The following is a 24,145-nucleotide window of genomic DNA, read 5'->3' on the forward strand; positions in this document are numbered from 1 at the left end:
AAACAACAAATTACTACATAGCTTGAGGGAGATGGCTAAACTCGTCTGACCAGGAATTCGGCAAACAAGATCTGAAGTATGTAGGAGAGGTGCATTGTAGGTAGGTTCTTAGCTGAGAGTTTTTGGCTTACACGAACTGGGAAACGGACATTTCGGTTCCGAGGATGGAACTGAGGTCCTATCTGTAAAGTATAAATAAAAATTTACAACTTCAGATCTAATGATACTGACCCAAAAATCCAACAACTCTGCAGGCGATGCTATATTTGCCAACTCAACCAGTAAAATCTGGAATCTACTCCCTACTACCATTACCAAGGAAACCTCACTACCCCTATTTAAAAGAGAACTCAAAAAAAATACCTCAGATCTCATTGGCTGTGCTCTTGTTGTAAACCTGACTAACAACTTCACTAATACATGTTTTGCTACCCAACCTGCTGTTTAGCCAAGTATCTATGCCTCATAGCATTTGAATGTCTAAGTATTGTGAATTATCAGATCTGATTGTATTCTATGTTCACATTTTTTGATACGTCTTTGACAATCAGATGTAAGTCAGCACATTGTGTATATTGATATCTGCCTGTATTCTTTGTCTATATTTTTCTAAACATGTCTGCCTGAGTTTATCACTCAGTGATGTATGTAATGTCTCTTTTTTGGTATGTGGAGATTTTCTCCCCTGGCCTCCGCTGAAAATGGACATATATCCGGTTGGACTATCCAGGTCAACAAATGTAAAATAAAATAAATAAATAAATACATTTATATAATATTGCTTAGGTTATATGATATATAGCAATATATGTGAAGTATAATGTTTGTTAATGTTAATTTAATACAATTTGATTACTTTTGTATAAATGTAAATTTGCCTGTGTCACAAGTGATGATTCAATAAAGGTGTTTTAAAAAAAAGCCTGTCTTTTTACCAATTTTAAAGAATAATCATGGTGCTCTAGGTACTACAATATCAATATAACAATAGACAAGGCTTCTGCTAGCACTGTACATGTTCTGAATGAATTTTTACAATAGTTAACATATTACTCATCTTTTCCATAGAGACAGTAGAAAACATCTGTGACTTGGATGAGCTAAGTATACATGCAAGGAAGGGAGGAAGGTATTCTGGTATAGTTAACCCATACATGAATAATAATAAAGGAGTCTGCTTGTGAACCTGTTCAAACCAAAGTTACCTGTCATCATTAATACTTGGGTTTTTCAGAAGTAAGCATGGATAAGGCCACAGTGATTTGTATTTTTCTACCTTACATATACAAACAAAACATTATGAGCCATATCTTGACAATATGGGCACAACTACATTCCACTTACACAAAGAAGTGGTGCAATAAAAGGTTCACCTTAAAGGTGGTAAGGTGTTCCACTCTTTTATGTATGAAGAGCTAGCGTATTCCAGAAATGGGTTATGCACTGGGTTATAAATTTGTAGTCCTGTTTAATTGTTGGTAAAGATTTAAATCCTTACTATGAGTGTTTGTGGAGTTAGTTTAGGAAGATGCAGGACATTAAAGAGGACAAGATCTTTTATATAAATCACCACAGAGGAGTATATAGTAGTGTATATGTTGTTGATAGAAAAGTGGGCACTGTGTTTAAAAAATAATCAGGTATATAAATATAGTGACAGCAGAGAGCCCAATGTAAGCAATGGATAATTCAAGAAAGACAGATTTCTTAAATGTGTTTGCATGTAGTTTGCCTTATTTTTATATCAGAAAAGGTTGTTAAACTTCTGCATGTTCATTGCAGTTAACTCTTACTGATGCCTTTCGTATTCTTTCTCAATTACAGAATTCTACTCAGTGTCTGCAGGTGGTAAACAGCCATGTTGAACCCAGAACAACAGGAATAAGTCAGTCCATTACAGTTACACTTACAGGCACCACTGCCTCCCAGGTACTTAATGTATGACTAGAGTAACACACAATCTCTCCATCTCAGGTGGAAAGCTGCTTCAAGAAAGACCTGCATGAGGACCACAGGAAAGTGTTGAAGTCAACAGAGTTTGCATGAGATGTTAAACTGAGATAGAAACTTGTTTGATTAAGAGGAGAGGGGTACGTTTAATAATAATAATAATTATATGTCTATATATATATATATATATATATATATATATATATATATATATATATATATATATATATAAAATGTATGGCACAGTGGTGTAGCGGTTAGTGCTGTTGCCTCACAGCAAGAGGTTCTCTGGTTCAATTCTTGGCTCAAGTACCTTCTGTGTGGAGTCTGTATGCCCTCCCTGCATTCGTGTGGGTTTCCTCTGGGTGCTCCGGTTTCATCCCACATTCCAAAGACATGCAATAGGTGGACTGGGCACTCTAAATTAGCCCTAGGTGTGAGTGTGAATGTGTGGTGCAACCTCTGAGGAGGGTTGGTCATCTGGCTAGCAACCCTATCCTGCAAAACCTGCACCTGCTATGGAAACAATGAGTGCGGAATGATGCTCATTGCCTGATGTACTGAATGCACAGGAGTGAATCCAGACGATATATATATATATATAAACAGAGATACAATCAGAAAAATGTCTTCCTAATAAGGGTAAAGCAGATCCCCCATACACTTGTTACAGCATCTTCTTTCTGTGCCAAAACAGAAAATTGCCAATGTCTCGTCTTTCCTTATGCCTCAGTACCATAACGTATTTACCCATAAAACTCTCTTTTCATGGTCTTCAGTTGTTGAATACTGTAGAATGTATTTTTGTTATCACATTTCTCACTGTTGATTCCTGCTAGTAAGGCAAAGATATATCTTATTATTACAGCTACACCATTCAATTGTCACTGGCAACACTCTGCACGTGCATTTCTCAGTTGCCCCCATGATTATAGTTACGTTTATTCATATTCTACTTCTTTTTATTCATGTGAAGTTCTCCCAGATCTATTACAAAGTTAAATATGGTATTGATTTGTCTTGGCTTCACATCCCCTCCCTAACAAATATCTTCTTGTCTTCGCATTAGCATTCTACATCTCCTTGCACTTCAGTTTCTCCAAAAGGAACAGCCAGTAGATATTCTAAGTATATATTGGTGCTGTTTCATTTATTGCTATTACATATATTGTTTTTCTGCCTCCCGTTTCTCTTATTATAATATCGTAATAACAAACCTGCCCCTAATGTGTTATTCTCCATCCAAAAAATGAGCATAAATGTTAAACTTAAAAAAAATCTTACCCAATCATTATGTTCTTTGCTCCTCTTCATCCATATTCTGTTTCTGGTTCCTTCCACAAATCCATCTCTGTTTCTTTCTTTCTAAAACTGACATTCATACTAGATGTAAAGCCCAACTTTCCCCAACTTAGTTATTTTCCTTAAAAGCAGTTTTAAAAAATGCTAGGTTTACCACCCCAGGCATATTTTTGCCATTGACAGATACAAAATGTTTTTTCAACTTAATGAGTCTGGTTCACCAAAAACTCCAAAAAGAAATTTTCAAAACCTTTGCCACCTTTTTGTAGAATTGGATCACAACCCCTTTGCATGTTCTTACCTAATACGATTGTTTGTTCTACCCCATTTAGTTATCTTTCCCCATAATTAAGTTGGAAGGCCAGTTAGCTTCGCCCTTAGTCTGACCATCAAGATAACAAGTCATATTTTTTTCTTTGACTCTAATAAATCCTTAAATCCTTACCTCCCACCCCAATGCTCATGCATAATGCCACTGTTTTCTCTTAACGTACTAACAGTTTGCCTAATTTTTAAACTCATTCATATAATACAAGTGTTCCTTCACATTTCCTCTTTGGCAACACAAACCAGTCACATGTACAAAGCCTTTTGGGAAGGGCGACCCTTTGAACTATTCTCACTTAGTACTACCCACACACATCTTCTACTGATGTCGTAATGTTTTTATTAATGTAACAAATATACAGAAAGAGAATTGAAAGGTGTATTGTATTACCCCATTGTTTAGGAGGAATGCTAGCAAAAAACTCAGTTATGTACAGAGTGGCAACAGGAAGCTAGAGGAAGGGTATAACAAAGTATTTTGCGCTGAGAATGAGCTAAGCTGTAAAATAATCTGCTCTTGATTCTGGATACAGTAATATTTCAAACACTGCAGAGTTAGCTTTGTTTACTTGTTATTTAAAGGGAATCTTGTAGGCAGGAATTAACAAACGAAAAAGAATGGCAAAATTGTATAGAAACAAAAGGGTACAGATGAAACGACTGCTACATCTTTAGTCTATCTTTTTACCAATCATTTATACTCTTATCATGAGCTTTGCTGCCTTTTAAGGATTTTGTTTTTTATTACACATGATCATGAAAAGGTGCAAGGCCAGCATCAGAAACAATGAAGCAAATCACTAAATTAATGTATTCAAGTCTGTTTTTACAACACTTTGCTTTCTCAATTTTCTGATTCTGATATTATTTAAAAAAAAGAGTGAAAAAGAGAAATGTGATAAAAGCAAGCAAGTTGCCACTTAAAAGAGGAACACGTGTTTATACCAAGATACACCACATACCACATTGTTAATATTTAATGAATATGGCTTTTAGATTGTTTGAAAGAATGAACTTGTTTTCCATGTTGCAGATAGTTTTCCAGCATGGTCAAATGGACTGTATATGTTTTTTTTTTTACCATACCTAGTACTAGTTAAAAAAGTGAGATATAAAAATAATTTCATGAGTGAAGCTGAAGTTGAGTATTTTGCTAAAAGGAAGTAAGGCATAAATGTCACATAACTGGTGTAATAAATGTCCTGCATGTGATGCAAGGAATTTCCCTTTCCTTTAAAGAGACAACATGCATATTTGCAACAACGCATGCACATGCACACAGACACACAGACACACACACGCACACACACACACACACACACACACACACACACACACACACACACACACACACACACACACCCACAGACACACACACACACACACACACACACACACACACACACACACACACACACACACACACACACACACACACACACACACACAGGAAGCAGACTAGACCCCATGCTTTATTCATGTTATTCTCTTGTAGCTGAAATTCCTCAGTGCTGGGGTCATGGAAAAATTCTGGAATTCATAAAAAATCTTTTCATACTTCATAGCATCAAAGAGAATTATAAACTTCAAAGTCATTTACTGAATGTGGCTGTTAACATGTTTATTATCATTTTTTTCTCTAAATGTCACTCCACTGACAAGTTTTCAGCCTTTCTATAATGCTTTCCTTAATACTCTGCTTATTTCAGAGCCCGCAGAGATTATATTGCCTATTTTACCACAACCACTGATCAAACCTAATTTTATTTCATCTCCCATCTGCATTTACCCTGACATGTTTTTTTTGTAACTGCTCTGCAGACGTCCAGATGATGAACCTTTTAAGAGCTGATTTTTAGTGGTCAGAAAACATCTTCACATTATCACCCTGTATGGACATGGGAGGGTCCTTCCTTCTCCCAAGCACCTTACGTTTTGTCTAACACTGCTACAAAGGCACTGATATATTTCACAGCTTTACCCCCATTGTTTCTCAAATAATAAGAGTGAACATGGCAATTGTATCTATGTGTTTATCTTAAACAATGCTGGTCCAAGAGACATGTTCAGGCATAATCAGAGCACAAGGTTTTATATCAGTAAAAGACACAAGTAATACAAAACAAATATTCACAAAAAAAGTTGCTAGCTGTATAAATGGAACGTGCAGCCAACACAACAGAATAATTAGTCGTTGGTCATTTTATTTGGTGGACTAATACAAAATCCATTATAAAACATCAGCATGAGGTAAATCTGCTAGATGTATGCATGCTACACAAAATAACAGAGATAATCAAAGACATTAGTTATAGTAAAACTGAAAACAGTATTGTCTTAGTAAGAGTAATGGCATCTGACATTTTCAGGAGAAACTACAGAAGAACAGCATATAAGCTGTTTGACAGCATTGATTAGAACAGGAAAGCAGATGACAGTAGTAAAATCATAAGTAGTCAACATACTACAGTAGGCATTAACAAAAAAAGATTTAACCCAAAGGGCAGAAGAACACAAGAGTCATCTAGGGAAGCATTTGCATTATAGAACTTCAGTATTGTGTCTAATAACCATAAGCTAAAATGCAGCCTGAATTTTAATACTGCTAAGGTCATGAGCGAAATTGTTCCAGACAGACCAAATTAGTGAAGGCTCTGTCACCATCCATGTGCAGGCTACTGGTAGGACTGGCAGCAGAACTGCTTCATTATCCTTGAAACTCTCAGGATACCTGGAGGAAATAACATAAAGGTTTGAAACAGGGCTAAATACTAGCTGGTTAACCTTACAATTGCATATCTAGTCTCAGCTCAGCAAATGATGGCTGCTTTATGATTCAGTAATGGTTTGACAAAAGTAACAAAACTCCACTCTTCCCTGTATAGTATTGGTGACATCAGAGTTGTAATTTTAGCTGATTGCAGGGTGCAGGAAAACCTTGTAATGTGTGTTTGTGTGTTCACATCTGTGCATGTGTCTGCATCTATGTTTGTAATGCAGATGCTTTGTGTGTTCATGAGTGTGCATGCGTGTATGCATATATGTGTGTGTGGTGTTTGTTTATTTAGGTTTTGATGATGCAGTACTTGATGAGCCAGTTAGTGTCCTATTAAAACCTCCATGTATTATCAACAGTATCTCCTTGCAGTAGGATATGTAACAAACCTGCAGACTTTTGGTTAAATCCATTTCCAATGCCTTCATGTTAGCTCATGGGATATCTATTATAATTGATATTCCAACCTGGGAATATATATCTTAACTGTCCAGAATTTCACAGAATGTCCAGATTTTTCCCTTACATTTTGGTCCATTAATCTAAAAGTTTATAGTTTTCTGGCAAAACACTGATGATTGAACAAAGGCAGAAGAAGGGACCATATCCAACGTAAATGAGACAGAAAAGTACAGAGGTTCCCTCAGGTAAGACAGCGTGTTAGCAATAATAAAGCACAGCAAAGGTGGCTAAAGTAAAATGTCCAGAACCCAAAAGAGAGAATAAAAGTAATGAAGAAGCCAAACTGGCGAACCACATCTCAAAAAATAATTTAATTAAAAAGCTGGTCCCAAGGCTTGCTAAAACTTAATTGTACTGAAACCGTGATTTGTAAAATGTTTCAATAAATTACTGTTTAAATGAAAAAACAAAAGCCAAAGGAACTAACAGTGAACCCAAGTACTAATGACAATTTAAAAACAGCCAGGTTCAAAGCAGTAACCATGGGAGTACCTCCTCCCAACAAGTAAGTTTAGATCTAGAAGTCATTGTGACAAGCAAAAAGGTAATAATCCAGCTATGTCAACAGATACATAAAGTTTTGATCTTAAAAAACAGAGCCTCAGTGAACCAGGTCATAACGATTGCAATAAATAATATCAGAAATAAATAGTCTTAGAGATTCAGAATATATTCTAGTGGAATGCCATCTTCTACAGAAAACGTAATCCAATAACCAGGTGGAGGAAATACCAAGGAACCAGTAAGGGAATGGAACAAGAATTGGAATACAAGGTTTTTAATGCAGTATTGCATAACCTGAAACTGTATTATTTATGTTCTAGTACTAAAAATGATCTCCTGGCATTCTAATGCCTGGTGTCCAATATAGGCAGTCCATCTAGATGACTACTTCAGGCTTTGCAGCAAGATCCCCAAAAGCCTGGGTACCCAGACAAAAGCAAACACAGTTCCAGAATCCAGAAACAAAGTGTTTGTTTAGCCAGTTCCATGGCATGGAGAAAAAAAGCCTTGACAATAGCATAGATGGCATGGATTTGGATGACATCTCAGGAGCTGCAGGATCCAGGGAGGGAAGTTTGGAATGAGCAGCCACTGCTGCTTTGCTGTTTTTGGGGGGAGGCAGTCAGGCCCACTTCTGCACAGCTCCAGCATGTGAGGCGTCACAGCATGTGACTGGTGTGCATCCTGCAGTGCACACCACCGACACCAAAATAGGTGCATTCACAAGTGTGCACATGTCACAGGGTCAGTATTGTGAGTCCTCATTTTGGTGGTATGCATCAGTTCTGAGAGGAGAGGGTTTAGGATAATTAAGTACAAAAATCCCCTGCCCTACCATGATACTGCATAGCTGCTGGGTAATCCCGGAGAAAATTAGGGTTCACTCTTAAACATAAGTGTCTGCATCGTGGGACTGAATTCAAGCCCCCCTGGCTACTGGATGACAAAGAAAAAGAACTGACAATCTCCATGGCTATATGGATGAAGGACCCTCCAGTCAGCTCTTGCACAAACTCAACACCAATAACAAGAAGCTAATGATAGACAGGTATGAAAGACAAAAGACTAAATAAAAAATGTTCATTAAAACTGTATTTTAGAATATGCCAGACAGAAAGATAACACCAAACTTACCACACACCATGCATTCAATAGTTTCAGTAGATCAGTTCAGTAATGGTAGATTGGTTTAAACCAACCAGTTTTAAGAATATTGAATTCCCTCTAGCTTAAGAAAACAAATTCATTAAGTAATCCCAATTTTGTCAGCAGTCCATCAAGCTTTTAATGCTTTAAAAACTTCAAAGAGGGCCAGAAACTTAACAAATGAAAATACAAACCCATTCACAATATAGATTTTTGTGTAGAAGAAAATATATAATAGAACACCACATCCAAGATATATAAAAGGGCTACAAAATGGTTACAATAAGAGCAAAAACTAATTTCAGTTCTTTAGTACCTGTTTATTATTACTTTTAAATTTAAACCACATAAACCAAGAGTTAAAATTGTCTATTTACAACAAACAGTAACTAGTTCCCACCAAATGACAATAGCCATTTCCTTCTGTGGTTTATACCACCACATACATAGGATCATAGGATCATAGGAAGTTACTAGGCTGTTGGCCCTGAGGTCCTTACAAGCCTAGCCAAGAATTTAGCCCATGTTCCAACAAGTCAGCACCTAATGCCCCTGTCCAGCAAGGACACAGGTGGAATCCCAGGGGCATAGGTGCCGGAAGCTGTTAAAGACTTGGGGCGGAGGGTGACAGGGGCACTTAGTGAACTAAAAAGGGTAATTTTTTTATAACTATTTTCTACCACAACATAGGTTCACTTGGAGGACATTTTAAGCTTAGCCAATTCCCTTTTGGTGCATGAATTAACATTTTCTGACTGGTCTTAGCTATCCCCATGGCTGATAATTGTATATTTGCCCTAGTGAGAACAACTGTGATCATACCATACATAATTTGAGGGGGCCATGTAATGGGTGCAGCATTTAGGAACTGCCTCTATCCATTAGTGTCATGAGGGTAAATCCTGGAGTACATTTTCTATTACCCATCCTTAGATCCAAGTTGCATTTGAATATGGATGGATGAGCTTTGCTTTATTTTTATGGATAGTCTGTTCCGGAACAGTGGTAGCCTCTGTGATATATATCCATCTCTCCACAACATTCAGTTTAGATACCTGGACTGAGTATTTCTGATGCCATTTGACTTGCTGATGTTCAGTAGGTCCATCTGTATTATGTCGAAGGATGCTTTGTATGCCAGACATGTCACCTCTAAGCACTCTGTAGGATACTGAATATAGTAATAAATCTTTGAGGTGGTCCATGCAAGATCTATTGTTTAGGACTTGCATCCTTTTAGAAGGTATCTCTGAAGGTATTCCAATAGTTGCATGGGGCTGGACAAATACATGCCAAAGTGGGCATTATACAAAATGATTGACATAATGAGAGCTTTGTAAAGGGGGACAACAACATCTCTACATCTAGTCACAATCAATTTGTTTATAAGCTGTGCAATATAGAAAGGCTTTCTTATGACTCTGGGCACATGTTGGTCAAAATTTAGGTCACTGTACACACAAGTTCCCAAATGCCAAACAATTAGATCAGTTCTTAGAGGGCATTATCATGATTGTGACACCAGTTATTATTTGTGACAAACCTTCCTGCATGATGGTTAAGTCATTTGGGGATTCAATAACTTCCCCTAGCTTGCAGTCATCTCAAACTTAGCTGGCCAAAGCTCTTTGGTATTTCCTTTTACTTTTGAGATGTCTATGCCAAACAGAAAACGTCTCAGCACCGAACCCTGGGGGACTCCATTGGTGACTGGTCTCTTCCCTTGTTTTGATCTCCTGCATCCTGTGAGCCAAGTTGGCAATGCAGCTGGTGATGTAAGTGTTTGGTCCTACATTATTCATCTTTTGTACTACACCTGAGTAGGGGATTGTATTAAAAGGCTTGGCCAGGTCAAGGTAATGTGTGAACTGTTTTATCTTCATCCATTGTTTTGGTAACAAGAGTAAAGCTTAAAAATTGCCCATGATTTTGAGCCTTTCACACTTTCCTCTGGGATGTTTTCAAACTCATTTTAGGGCCATACATACGTGTATGCATTCCTTGATTCACCTTCCTGGTTGTATTAAATTATATTCCTTGTGTAATACAACACACTTGTTACATTTAAGTTAGAGCGCATTTTAAATTTATTGTTAAAACATTGTTCCAGTAGGCAATGAAGCAAAATGCATGCACCAATAATGACAAAACTGCACTATTCAGAGCATTTCCATGATAGTAGTCTACTTCCACACACAACTGCATTTTAAATTTATTGTTTGAACATTTTTCCAGTAGGCAATGAAGCAAAATGCATGCACCAATAATGACAAAACTGCCCCTATTCAGAACATTTCCATGATAACAGTCTACTTCTACATACAATATATAAATACAGAATCACAGTAGATTGTAAGCCATAGGCATACTGCACAGCTTCTTGAACTTATTTTCAATGGGGGGGGGTGCAAAAGGCCAAAAAACAGGGACACATTTTAAACATTGTGTGTATAATTTTGGAAAGTTGCTTGCATAAAATGTTCTTACCACCATGCATTTTACTACCAATTCTTGAACCCAGAAACCTGTGGGCTACAGTCAGAGCAACATACCACTAAGCTAAACCAGCAGCTTCTTGAAAAACAGGAAGACAGACTTAAATGGCTATCATATCATTTAGTGAATTCAGTTCTCACTTCTCACCATAGCTGTCAACCTCTTAGCACAAAAATACAGAACAAAGCCAATAATGGGGGAAAACAAAAAAAAAATCTTGCTTTTTTCCCACTTTTCTGAGAGTTAAAAAAGTTCAGTTACAGGCTTGCTGTTCCTGAACTGTTTGAAAGTTTCTGTGAGGCCATTTTTGCTTGGGCTGAAGGAGGGTCTCTGTGTTCATCAGTGGCAGTGACTAACATTGAGCAGCTTCCCTGCCCCCCGTAGAGGTGGTTACTGACTTGAAACTGTAGTTTTATTGGCCACTAGGGGTCATTTCCATAACTCCTTCATCTTCCTCTCTTATAACCTAGTTGCCTCGTGGTTTGAGCATCTTTTCAGGCTTGTTGGCTGTTGGTGAAGCATCCTCCAAGAGGAAAAAACGCTGAGAGAAGAAGGGAGCCACTTTTGAGATTTTAAGTATTTTTTCTCTGTTTATTTGCTAAGTTTTTCTGCATAGCTGCCTAGCTTGAGCATTTTCTGGCTTGTTAAACTTGATTTCTGTATTAGTAGCTGTATTTAGAGCACAACCAAAAGCTGTTTGCTGAATTTCCTGTTTGCACTTAATTTTAAATCGTTTTTTTCTTAAAACTTGCATATTTTCTGTCCTTGACCTAGCACTCTTGTGTGGGGTCATTTACTGCACTGTTATAACTTGATATTACTTGTGAACCTCTGCTATCTCTGTAAAAACAAAAACAAAAAAAAATCTTGCTTTTTTCCCACGTTTCTGAGAGTTAAAAAAGTTCAGTTACAGGCTTGCTGTTCCTGAACTGTTTGAAAGTTTCTGTGAGGCCATTTTTCTTGGGCTGAAGGAGGGTCTCTGTGTTCATCAGTGGCAGTGACTAACATTGAGCAGCTTCCTGCCCCCGTAGAGGTGGTTACTGACTTGAAACTGTAGTTTTATTGGCCACTAGGGGTCATTTCCATAACTCCTTCATCTTCCTCTCTTAAAACCTAGTTGCCTCGTGGTTTGAGCATCTTTTCAGGCTTGTTGGCTGTTGGTGAAGCACCCTCCAAGAGGAAAAAACGCTGAGAGAAGAAGGGAGCCACTTTTGAGATTTTAAGTATTTTTCTCTGTTTATTTGCTAAGTTTTTCTGCATAGCTGCCTAGCTTGAGCATTTTCTGGCTTGTTAAACTTGATTTCTGTATTAGTAGCTGTATTTAGAGCACAACCAAAAGCTGTTTTCTGAATTTCCTGTTTGCACTTAATTTTAAATCGTTTTCTTCTTAAAACTTGCATATTTTCTGTCCTTGACCTAGCACTCTTGTGTGGGGTCATTTACTGCACTGTTATAACTTGATATTACTTGTGAACCTTTGCTATCTCTGTAAAAAAAAAAAAACAAAAATCTTGCTTTTTCCCACTTTTCTGAGAGTTAAAAAGTTCAGTTACAGGCTTGCTGTTCCTGAACTGTTTGAAAGTTTCTGTGAGGCCATTTTGCTTGGGCTGAAGGAGGGTCTCTGTGTTCATCAGTGGCAGTGACTAACATTGAGCAGCTTCCCTGCCCCCATAGAGGTGGTTACTGACTTGAAACTGTAGTTTTATTGGCCACTAGGGGTCATTTCCATAACTCCTTCATCTTCCTCTCTTAAAACCTAGTTGCCTCGTGGTTTGAGCATCTTTTCAGGCTTGTTGGCTGTTGGTGAAGCACCCTCCAAGAGGAAAACGCTGAGAGAAGAAGGAGCCACTTTTGAGATTTTAAGTATTTTTCTCTGTTTATTTGCTAAGTTTTTCTGCATAGCTGCCTAGCTTGAGCATTTTCTGGCTTGTTAAACTTGATTTCTGTATTAGTAGCTGTATTTAGAGCACAACCAAAAGCTGTTTGCTGAATTTCCTGTTTGCACTTAATTTTAAATCGTTTTTTCTTAAAACTTGCATATTTTCTGTCCTTGACCTAGCACTCTTGTGTGGGGTCATTTACTGCACTGTTATAACTTGATATTACTTGTGAACCTCTGCTATCTCTGTAAAAAACAAAAACAAAAAAATCTTGTTTTTTCCCACTTTTCTGAGAGTTAAAAAAGTTCAGTTACAGGCTTGCTGTTCCTGAACTGTTTGAAAGTTTCTGTGAGGCCATTTTGCTTGGGCTGAAGGAGGGTCTCTGTGTTCATCAGTGGCAGTGACTAACATTGAGCAGCTTCCCTGCCCCGTAGAGGTGGTTACTGACTTGAAACTGTAGTTTTATTGGCCACTAGGGGTCATTTCCATAACTCCTTCATCTTCCTCTCTTAAAACCTAGTTGCCTCGTGGTTTGAGCATCTTTTCAGGCTTGTTGGCTGTTGGTGAAGCACCCTCCAAGAGGAAAAACGCTGAGAGAAGAAGGAGCCACTTTTGAGATTTTAAGTATTTTTTTCTCTGTTTATTTGCTAAGTTTTTCTGCATAGCTGCCTAGCTTGAGCATTTTCTGGCTTGTTAAACTTGATTTCTGTATTAGTAGCTGTATTTAGAGCACAACCAAAAGCTGTTTGCTGAATTTCCTGTTTGCACTTAATTTTAAATCGTTTTTTTCTTAAAACTTGCATATTTTCTGTCCTTGACCTAGCACTCTTGTGTGGGGTCATTTACTGCACTGTTATAACTTGATATTACTTGTGAACCTCTGCTATCTCTGTAAAAAAACAAAAACAAACAAAAAAAAAAAAATCTTGCTTTTTTCCCACTTTTCTGAGAGTTAAAAAAGTTCAGTTACAGGCTTGCTGTTCCTGAACTGTTTGAAAGTTTCTGTGAGGCCATTTTTGCTTGGGCTGAAGGAGGGTCTCTGTGTTCATCAGTGGCAGTGACTAACATTGAGCAGCTTCCCTGCCCCCCGTAGAGGTGTTTACTGACTTGAAACTGTAGTTTTATTTTCCCTTTTGGGCCTATTCCTGCTTCTTTCCAGCCCCTGCTATCAAGCACGCTTTAACGTGCTTTAGCTGATAAAGCGGAGTTGCCACTAGAGCAGCATCGGGCAGCGCCGGTTAAACAAGGTTAAACTCTTTCTGGCTCCAGAAAGTCTGTTCTTCAATTTTTCCCTTAGAACTGCTCTGTTAGGAACCTAAACAGTTTACACCTACACTAAAAAGTGCAGCACTTGTTCCAAATAGCTTTTTCATCTCAAAAAGCTCAGCACTTGTCTTATAAGCATATCCCTTGTCTTATAAGCATTCTCTTTGCAGGTCAAGCACTCCTATATTATACAAATCTCTCACTAGCAAAACCCCCCAGGAGTGCCCACTTCCCTGCTAAGCCCACTACTTTTCTGTCTCATACCAACTCATAATTCTTTCTAGCATGTCGAAGGGTTAGATGCTGGCATCCTCTCCTGCCCATTTGGTGAATCTGGGAATTCTGAGACAATGTTACAATTGCCTCATGTACACGGACAACCATCTCCTCCTTCCATGTAACACTAACACTTGTGAGAGATGCAGCTATTTAGCCAGACTGGAGGCTGAGCTCTCTCAACTCAGGACTGGCAAGACCAGGCAGGAGGAGAAGGCAACTACACACACCACAATACCAGTCTCACATAACTCAACCACACCACTGAATCAAACACATAAACACACTAAGACATACTCGAGGCTCTGAGTAAAGTTTACCTAAACAGCAGAGGCCTCCAAAGCAGACACCCAAGCAACTGCAAACTCAATACACCACACAAACAACACATAAACAACAAAATCAGTGTACAAAGCAGTCACTGCCCTTAAGGCCAAATACAACACCAAACATACTTGTCATAGGTGACTCCATAGTCAGACACACTGGCGTCCCGCTCACCAGACTGAGTAAGGAGAAGGTCACAGTAAGCTGCCTGTCGGGCGCTAGAATCCGCCACATAACACAAGCACTCAGGTCTCTCAACAGCAGGTACAAGTATGACTCAGTCATTGTCCACGCTGGTGTCAACGACCTGAGACGTACCTCCTTGGACTACATGAAAAGAGACATTGAGGAGCTCTCTGATTATGTAGCCCAGGCAGGTATGACCCTGACCTTGAGCAGTATCCTACCTTCACCTAGAATGATGCCACAATACAGTGTGCTGTGACAGAAACCTGGTTCAAGGCTCCTGAGAGCACCCCAGCACTAGCAGGTTTCACCTCATATCATGCGTTCCGGCCCCAAAATCCGGACAACACCAAGAAAGGGGGGGAGTGTCCATATTCATAAAGGACACCCACACCTCAAGGTTGGTGGCAATGCACGAGGCATCGGAGACCATCCAGGTGCAATTAACCATAGGCAAGACTGCTCTGCAATTTGTAGCATGTTACAGGCCACCCTCTCAAACTCAGGAACCTCACATGGCCTTCCTGAAAACAATGGAGGGGATAAATGTATCTCCAAACACCATCATACTAGGTGACTTCAACTACCCTAATATAGACTGGGAACACTACTCAAGCCCAAACACTCTAGCCCAAAGGTTCCTGGAGTTCATAAACTCAAATGCCATGGAACAACTAGTCACCATCCCCACAAGAGGAGAAAACATACTTGATCTCATCATCACGAACATGGGATCACAATGTTCAACACCGGAAGTATACCCCTCACTGGTGAGATCAGATCATAAACTAATCTCGCTGGAGGTCCTCATCCCGCCCCCACCTGAAACAAGAAAGACCACAGTGAAAAACTTCTCAAAAGCCGACTTCACACTTCTAAAAACTAGTGTGGTCTCCTTTAAGGCCCCTGAGCTAGTGGTAAACATTACCCAAACCACTGAATCACTTACAAATGCCTTCTACCAGCACCTACAGGACTGCATGGATCAGGCAATCCCAAACAAAACTAAGACTCTTTGTACCAAAGGCAAGCGTCCAGTCTGGTGGACCCCAGCCATAAACAAGCTCTACAACAAAAGGAGGAAGCTACTACAAGATAGAGCAAAATCCTTGAAAGGTAAGACACCTTTGATCATTATAAGTAAAAAACTAAGAGCTCTCATAAAATCATCCAAGGCAAATTTTGAGAGAAAAATCACCAAGGATTCAAAAGACAATCATAAGGCCTTCTTTAGCTATGTTAGAAACCTAGGAGGAAACTCCCAGATATGCTCAGAATTAGTTCAAAATGATGTGAAGATTACTGAACCTACACACATTGCCAACATACTGGCTGACAGGTTCAGTGCAAACTTCTCCCCTCCCCAAAGGAGAGATATCTATACCAGAGGATTGTAGCCCCCCAAACATCTCCAACGCCCAGGTGAGAACTGCTCTCTCCAAAGCAAAAACCACAGCATCCATGGGACGGATGGTGTCCCGGCTGTGTGCTCCATGAACTCAATGAGGAATTAAACCCGCAGTTAGGACAGCTGTTTAATCTTAGCCTCACCTCAGGATACGTACCCAAGGAGTGGCGCCGCGACTGTGGTCCCACTTCACAAGGGCGGTGCCTCCACCGACCCTGGAAATTACCGTCCCATTAGCTTAACAAGCCTTATCTGCAAAGCCATGGAGAGGATCATAATGGAACTCATAAATAAAGACATAGGGAACTTGCAGACTTTGGATCCAACCCAGTTTGGCTTTGTCAAAGGCAGATCATGCCTTTTAAACTTGGTTGACTTTTCGAGACAGTCACCAAGGCCATTGATGAGGAAAGGCAGTCCATACAGCCTACCTTGACCTGGCAAAGGCCTTTGACACAATACCCCACTCAGGTATCATCAAAAAACTCATCAGCTTGAATGTAAACCCATACATCACAAGATGGGTTGCAAACTGGCTAAGTGACAGAACCCACAGGGTCAGAGTTGCTGGAGCCATGTCAGACTCAAAGCCTGTCACAAGTGGTGTCCCACAGGGCTCAGTCCTGGGTCCACTCTTGTTCGGCATCTACTTTTCTGAAGTACAAGCAAACACAGGAGGGTTATGGCTGACAAAGTTTGCAGATGACTGCAAACTGGGCGCCATAGTCGAAAACACATCTGACACAGATATCCTTCAGAAGGGCCTCACAGAAACGGATAACTGGTGCCAGAGCCATGGCCTAAAGTTAAATGCCAAGCAATGCATAGTCATACCCTTCGGGAAAAACAAGGTTACCCCTAGCTACCATATAGGTGGCAATCCACTGAGCACAGAAGAAGTCATCAGGGATCTGGGGACCCAGGTTGACAGTAGCCTTCGCTTTGACACTCATGTTGCTAAAGTAGTTAGGAAAACCTTCTACATTGCCCACCTGATCATGAAGGGATTCACATCTAGATCAAGGGAGGTCATCGCCCCCCCTGTACTCATCACTCATTAGACCTATGATTGAGTACAATGCCCCATTCGGAATGTATCTGACCAGACACCTGCAGCAGCTGGAAAGGCCCCAAAAGTTCCTCACCAAAAGGATAAAGGGTCTCAAAAATATGTCTTATGCTGCCCGACTGAAAGAACTCCAGCTCTATTCAGTCTCATACCGCTTGCTCAGAGGTGACCTGTGCCTGACATATAAGGCCATGTCAAACCCTGATTTGATGAATATGCTTCACCTCAAAAAATCTAGATCCCTCAGAACCACAAGGATGGGAGACTTAAACCTTGACACGGTTATTAATAGAACATGCTGGAGGGACAGATTCATCACCCAGAGACTCCCTATGCTGTGGAACAAAATCCCGGTACATGTGAGGCAGAGCACCTCGCTGGCCTTGTTCAAGAGGAATCTTGACCAATGGATGGGGGATCGCAGATATACCCCAGGGATTACTTCAGTGTCACTGCTTGACAGAGGCACAGCAAAATAATAGGCATAGTTTTATTCAAACTAAAGGGGTGGCGAAAGCCAAATAACTATGGGCTAGGGCTTATAAATGCCCTTGGGCAGATAGCCTAGTATGAACCTATGAACATATGAACCTATGAAAATAGGGACACATTTCAAATACTGATTTTATAACCATAGAAAAATTGCTAGAATAAAAGGTTTTACCACTCCTGCAAACCAGAGGAACAGAACAAAAATGTGAAGCGTAAATTCACAAGTGATGATGGCTAGGGACTTTAGGCTTCTTTTACCTGTACCCAAGGTACAAGGTTTGAGCCTGAGTACCTCTAGCCACCAGATGTATCCTGCATGGGGGCATTTTCATACACAGTCACACATTGTGTACTCACTCTAATAGCCTAGCATTCCAGTTTACCTTTATATCGTTGATCACACATGATCAACCGGCCACTTAATCAAACCATTTAAGCAAACCGAAAGCGTGAAACTTTTTAAATGTCGAAAATATGTCGAATTTCGACATTTCCGTCCACACCACACCTCCACACCAGTGCTACCATGGGTCAAAAAGGGGTGAAGTTTTGCCATTCGGTTATGTGGAATTCGATGTTGGAGACGTTCGCACTTCGGTATTTGCTGAAGCCGTTTCACCCATATTGGGATAACCAATATAAAGATAAACCTAGCATTCTGCTTCACTCTACAATGAAATCTAAATCCTGCTGTTCCCGCTTCAGCATCTGTCCGCTCCACTCTGCAATTACATCCTGTCGTTCCCTCCATTATTCTGGAAATTAAATCATTTCTGCAGGCAGCAGCTTTTGAAATCCATTCCCACTTGCAAAAACAGCCAGAAATAGGTGCGCTGATGTCATTGCAGCAGTTGGAGGTGCGGAAAATTAAAGGGGTTAGAGGTATAGATGATCTGCAAAAGTGGGAGGGCTCCCGTCTGGCTCCCATGCCCAGGGGTGTATTTTCTGTTCCCCATCCAGTTATCCAGGTTGCACTTAAAAAGGGTTAATGAGGTACTCTGCTTGACGTGGAGAGGGATTCCATTCCACAGAAGGGGGGGGGGTTTCTAGGACACAAATCTGCCCTGCCAACATGTCCTATTGATGTCATTTCCAGGTTTCTGAGAAACAAATCTGATAGTGGCTTCTGAAGGAGATAGCAGGAAATGATAAACCGTTCAAGAGCAAAACTGCAGTGCTGACGAAAATACCCTCAGAAGTAAAAAGTGTAAAACCACAATGAATCAATAATGGGAAATGTATAAAACAGTACAGCTTGTTACATTTCTTCTGAATATTTCATAATTTCATAAAGAACAGAAATATGACTAGTCATTCTAGAAAATTGTTTTGAGCATTATTTCCCATGAATGTTAGAATGATTGTGTAAGATTCAGATGTTCATTTATAATTTGCAGAATAAAACAGATGGTTTATACAGCAAGCAAGGCATGGCTCAAAAAATGCATCTCACCTTTTCTGAATGTATGCATATGGATAAATTAATTAATGCACTGCAAATCTTGAAGCAATCCTGTTCCTGCAGACCAGTAGTATACGCACTTTCACAGAAATGTAGTTTGAGACTCTATTATTCCACAGAGTATGGGTTATGGTAATTGTCGCTGCTGTGGACCCTGTGAGTGTGTGAAAGAGTTTCTGTTTTCATAAAATATAATCTCATATACAGGCTATAATGTACACAGGTATGAATCATATGAATATAATGTATAAACATTAGTATTAGCACTGAATATATCAACTTTAAGGATTGCCTTCAAACCACTTGCAAGACTTCCAAAGAACATGAGAAGTGATAAATGTAAACTGCAGGCAAGAATATTAATAGGTAACTTCAACTATTCAAACACTGATTGGCCAGATGTATATTAACATAATATGTCCACTTAAATGTTAATAGAAATCATTAATAAAATAACTTGGACCAGAGGCTAAGGAAACTAGTAAGGGTAGTAACATTTTAGACATTGTGTACCTTTCAATTTCTTAGTGCAAGAAATCTTGACAAAATTAAAAATAATGGTGGGGCAATGGCTCAAAAATAGGAACAAATTTTAATATTGATCTTATAAATTTAGAAGATTGTTAAAATAATGTTTTTTTAGTTAGTATGCATTTTCTGATGGATAGGGAGTCTGAGATTCTAAAATGTCTAACTGTTTAGTGACTTTAATCTTCAATCATTTGCCAAAAAACACAGATTTTATGAGGAAGAGACCAAAATATGAAGAAGAAATCTGTACATGCTGAGAAAATCTGGACAGTTTAGAGGTATGGACATTGAATTTACTACCATGGGGTTAGTCCTGTACCCCGAAAACTTATTGGTTCTGTTACAGAGTCAGATCATGTCACTGCTATATTTAGACTACAAAAATGTTGTATCCATTATCAAGCCTAATTTACATATTATTCACATGATAATTATGGTAATTACGACAAATTCTGTAAAGCACTTTGTACTGATTCATTATTTAGATCAATGAATTTTATTGTATAATGAATAAGTGCATATCTAGCTTGTTTTAGTAAGACTTGGGTATAATAGGAAATTCAAAACTAACTGGTGCTGTGGAGCTTTTAAAACCAATAAACTTTACAGTACAGAGAAAAAGACGTTAAATAGCCAATGAGAAAAATCACCAGCAAATAAAAAAAAAACTGAATAAACAGCACGCAACAGCTTCTATATGGAGTAATAAAAAATGTTAAGGGTATATATGAAGCAAGCCTAATTACCAGACTCAAAGTTAACATTAAACCTTTCTTCAGCTACATCAGGAAAGTGAAGGGTAAACATCATGGATGTTGATAAGACAACAAAATAGCTTCTTTCCCTAAAGATATATTCAGTAAACAGTAAACAAAGAGGGAAATTAGAAATAGAACTCTGGGTTGAAACAGCTTTAAATAACATGAAGAATACTAACTCCATGGGACCCAGTGATGTACCAGGTGACTAACTCTAGGGGCCCAGTGATGTACCTGGGGAATAACTCCATGGACCCAGTGATGTACCAGGGGACTAACTCTAGAAGACCCAGTGATGTACCTGGGGACTAACTCTATGGGACCTGGTGATGTACCAGGGGACTAACTTTATGGGACCCAGTGATGTACCAGGGGACTAACTCTAGGGGACCCAATGATATACCAGAAGACTAACTGTAGGGGACCCAGTGATGTATCCAGGGACTAACTCTATGTGACCCAGTGATGTACCAGGGGACTAACTCTATGGGACCCAGTGATGTACCTGGGGACTAACTCTGTGGGACCCAGTAATGTACCAGGGGGCTAACTTTATGCGACTCACTGATGTACCAGGGTACTAACTCTGTAGGACCCAGTGATGTACCTGTGGACTAACTCTATGGGACCCATCGATGTACCCGGGGACTAACTCTATAGGACCCAGTGATGTACCAGGGTACTAACTCTATGGGAACCAGTGATGTACCAGGGGACTAACTCTATGGAACTCAGTGATGTACCAGGGGACTAACTCTGTGGGACCCAGTGATGTACCAGGGAACTAACTCTATGGAACTCAGTGATGTTCCAGGAGACCTACTCTATGGGACCCAGTGATGTACCAGGGCACTAACTCTGGGGGCCCAGTGATGTACCTGAGGACTAACTCCATGGACCCAGTGATGTACCAGTGGACTAAATCTAGGGGACCCAGTGATGTACCTGGGGACTAACTTTATGGGACCCATTGATGTACCAGGGGACTAACTCTATGTGACCCAGTGATGTACCAGGGGACTAATTCTAGGAGACCCAATGATATACCAGGAGACTAACTCTAGGGGACCCAGTGATGTATCCAGGGACTAACTCTAGGGGACCCAGTGATGTACCAGGGGACTAACTCTGTGGGACCCAGTGATGTAGCAGGAGACTAACTCTAGGGGACCCAGTGATGTACCTGGGGACTAATTTTATGGGACCCATTGATGTACCAGGGGACTAACTCTATGGGACCCAGTGATGTACCAGGGGACTAATTCTAGGGGACCCAATGATATACCAGGAGGCTAACTGTAGGGGACCCAGTGATGTATCCAGGGACTAATTCTATGGGACCCAGTGATGTACCAGGGGACTAACTCTATGGGACCCAGTGATGTACCTGGGGACTAATTCTGTGGGACCCAGTGATGTACCAGGGGGCTAACTTTATGCGACTCACTGATGTACCAGGGTACTAACTCTGTAGGACCCAGTGATGTACCTGTGGACTAACTCTATGGGACCCATTGATGTACCCGGGGACTAACTCTATAAGACCCGGTGATGTACCAGGGTACTAACCCTGTGGGAACCAGTGATGTACCAGGGGACTAACTCTAGGGGACCCAGTGATATACCAGGAGACGAACTGTAGGGGACCCAGTGATGTATCCAGGGACTAACTCTAGGGGCCCAGTGATGTACCAGGGAGCTAACTCTAGGGGACCCAATTATATACGAGGAGACTAACTGTAGGGGACCCAGTGATGTATATAGAGACTAACTCTATGGGACCCAGTGATGTACCAGGGGACTAACTCTGTGGGACCCAGTGATGTACCAGGGAACTAACTCTATGGAACTCAGTGATGTTCCAGAAGGCTAACTCTATGGAACCCAGTGATGTACCTGGGGACCAACTCCATGGACCCAGTGATGTACCAGGGGACTAACTCTAGGGGACCCAGTGATGTACCTGGGGACTAACTCCATGTGACCCAGTGATGTACCAGGGGACTAACTCTAGGGGACCCAATGATATAGCAGGAGACTAACTGTAGGGGACGCAGTGATGTATCCAGGGACTAACTCAATGGGACCCAGTGATGTACCAGGGGATTAACTCTGTGGGTCCCAGTGATGAAGCAGCAGACTAACTCCTGGGGCCCAGTGATGTACCAGGGGACTAACTCTAGGGGCCCAGTGATCAGTGGCGGCTGGTGACTTCAAATCAAAGGGGGGCTGCCGGAGATAGCCGAATGGGTGGGGTCAATGAGAAGGGGTGCAGACAACTAGAAAGGGGAGGACCTATGCTCAAAACCACAAAAACTAAACTTTAATTAAATACGCTGCCCTGGGTGCCAAACTCTCATTATGAGAGTCCAATCAAAACAAATGAAGTGTAAAAGAATAAAAATATTTCAATGCATTGGCTGCTTGACAGCTTACTTAATATCTAGATGGAAACAAAAAGGTTGTGAGGCATGAAAAAATAAATTACTTTTTAAATACATTACTGGAATGCCAGTCAAAATCAAGTATAAGAAAAGCATGCAGCACTCAACTCAAACCGCTTCTCCTTGCACTGCATTATAATTTATATTCAGCTTTGTTAAAGTACCAAGTAACATGCTGAAAGTAGCAATCTCTGTGATGCCGCCACTTGTAAAAATGTTTCTTATCCAAAAAAGACCTGCTGCCTGACAGCTATCTACTTGTTTCATGGGGAAAACATGATCAAAGTAAAAAATGAAAAGCAAATAAGCTCAAGATACATTGCTTAAAGGATTACTGTACAGGTTATGGACCACACATGAATGGCATTCTGTTTAATTTACGGGTAAAGCCCTTAGAGATCACTGGAAGTCTCCAACAAGTGTAATGAGCTTCTTAAAATAATGTAATCCTGTCCTTTATTACAAATACTGTCATATGCATTTCAATACCCAACACTTATACACTATCTAGTTAAGTATTCTCTGCATGGCAACAACAGAAAGGCTTCAATGTTGGCAATTCTTTAACAATATGCTTATTAAAGCTTACTTGCATGTTATGATCTCAGACAAGCTTACCTGATAGTCATTAAAGCGTTGCTACTTAAAACACAGAGCAACAGGCACTTTGAGTAATAAGCATAAATCAACAGTACAAAAATATGACAGAAACCAGACCATTCTGCAAAATCAAGAACAGATGAAATGCCACTATAGTACTTGTGTCTACCTTGGATGGGGGGATACCCTGCACATTTACACTGCATGGGGGGATACCCTGCACATTTACACTGCACAACTGCTCCTTGCCTTGCTTGGACACATCCAGAGTCACTACATGGGGGAGTGGGGTGCAACAAGTATGTCACAATTTGAAATGTCTCTAGCTGACTGATGGCCCTGACATATTTGTCATACCTCACTCTCAGAGCAAAGCCATACATAGAAGTGGGACAAAGGCCCAAAAATAAGGACAATTTTTAAATATTGCTGTTATAAACTTAGAAAGATAATAGAATAGTAGGTCTTGCATTAGTATGAATT

At 40.1% G+C, this 24,145-nt stretch overlaps 1 protein-coding gene across 2 annotated transcripts in view; it reads left to right on the top strand.

The window, feature by feature from the left end:
• Positions 1-24,145, top strand: part of PLXND1 (plexin D1) — an 817,829-nt gene that overhangs the window by 407,191 nt on the left and 386,493 nt on the right. For both annotated transcript variants that reach the window (XM_044078628.1, XM_044078629.1), the window contains exon 9: positions 1,825-1,929. In XM_044078628.1, coding sequence (XP_043934563.1) covers positions 1,825-1,929 — 105 coding nt within the window. The remainder of the gene's footprint in view (positions 1-1,824; positions 1,930-24,145) is intronic.

The sequence above is a fragment of the Protopterus annectens genome, chromosome 7.part1 (genome assembly GCF_019279795.1).
Source record: "Protopterus annectens isolate FY-2018-M chromosome 7.part1, PAN1.0, whole genome shotgun sequence".
Classification (NCBI taxonomy): Eukaryota; Metazoa; Chordata; order Ceratodontiformes; family Protopteridae; genus Protopterus; species Protopterus annectens.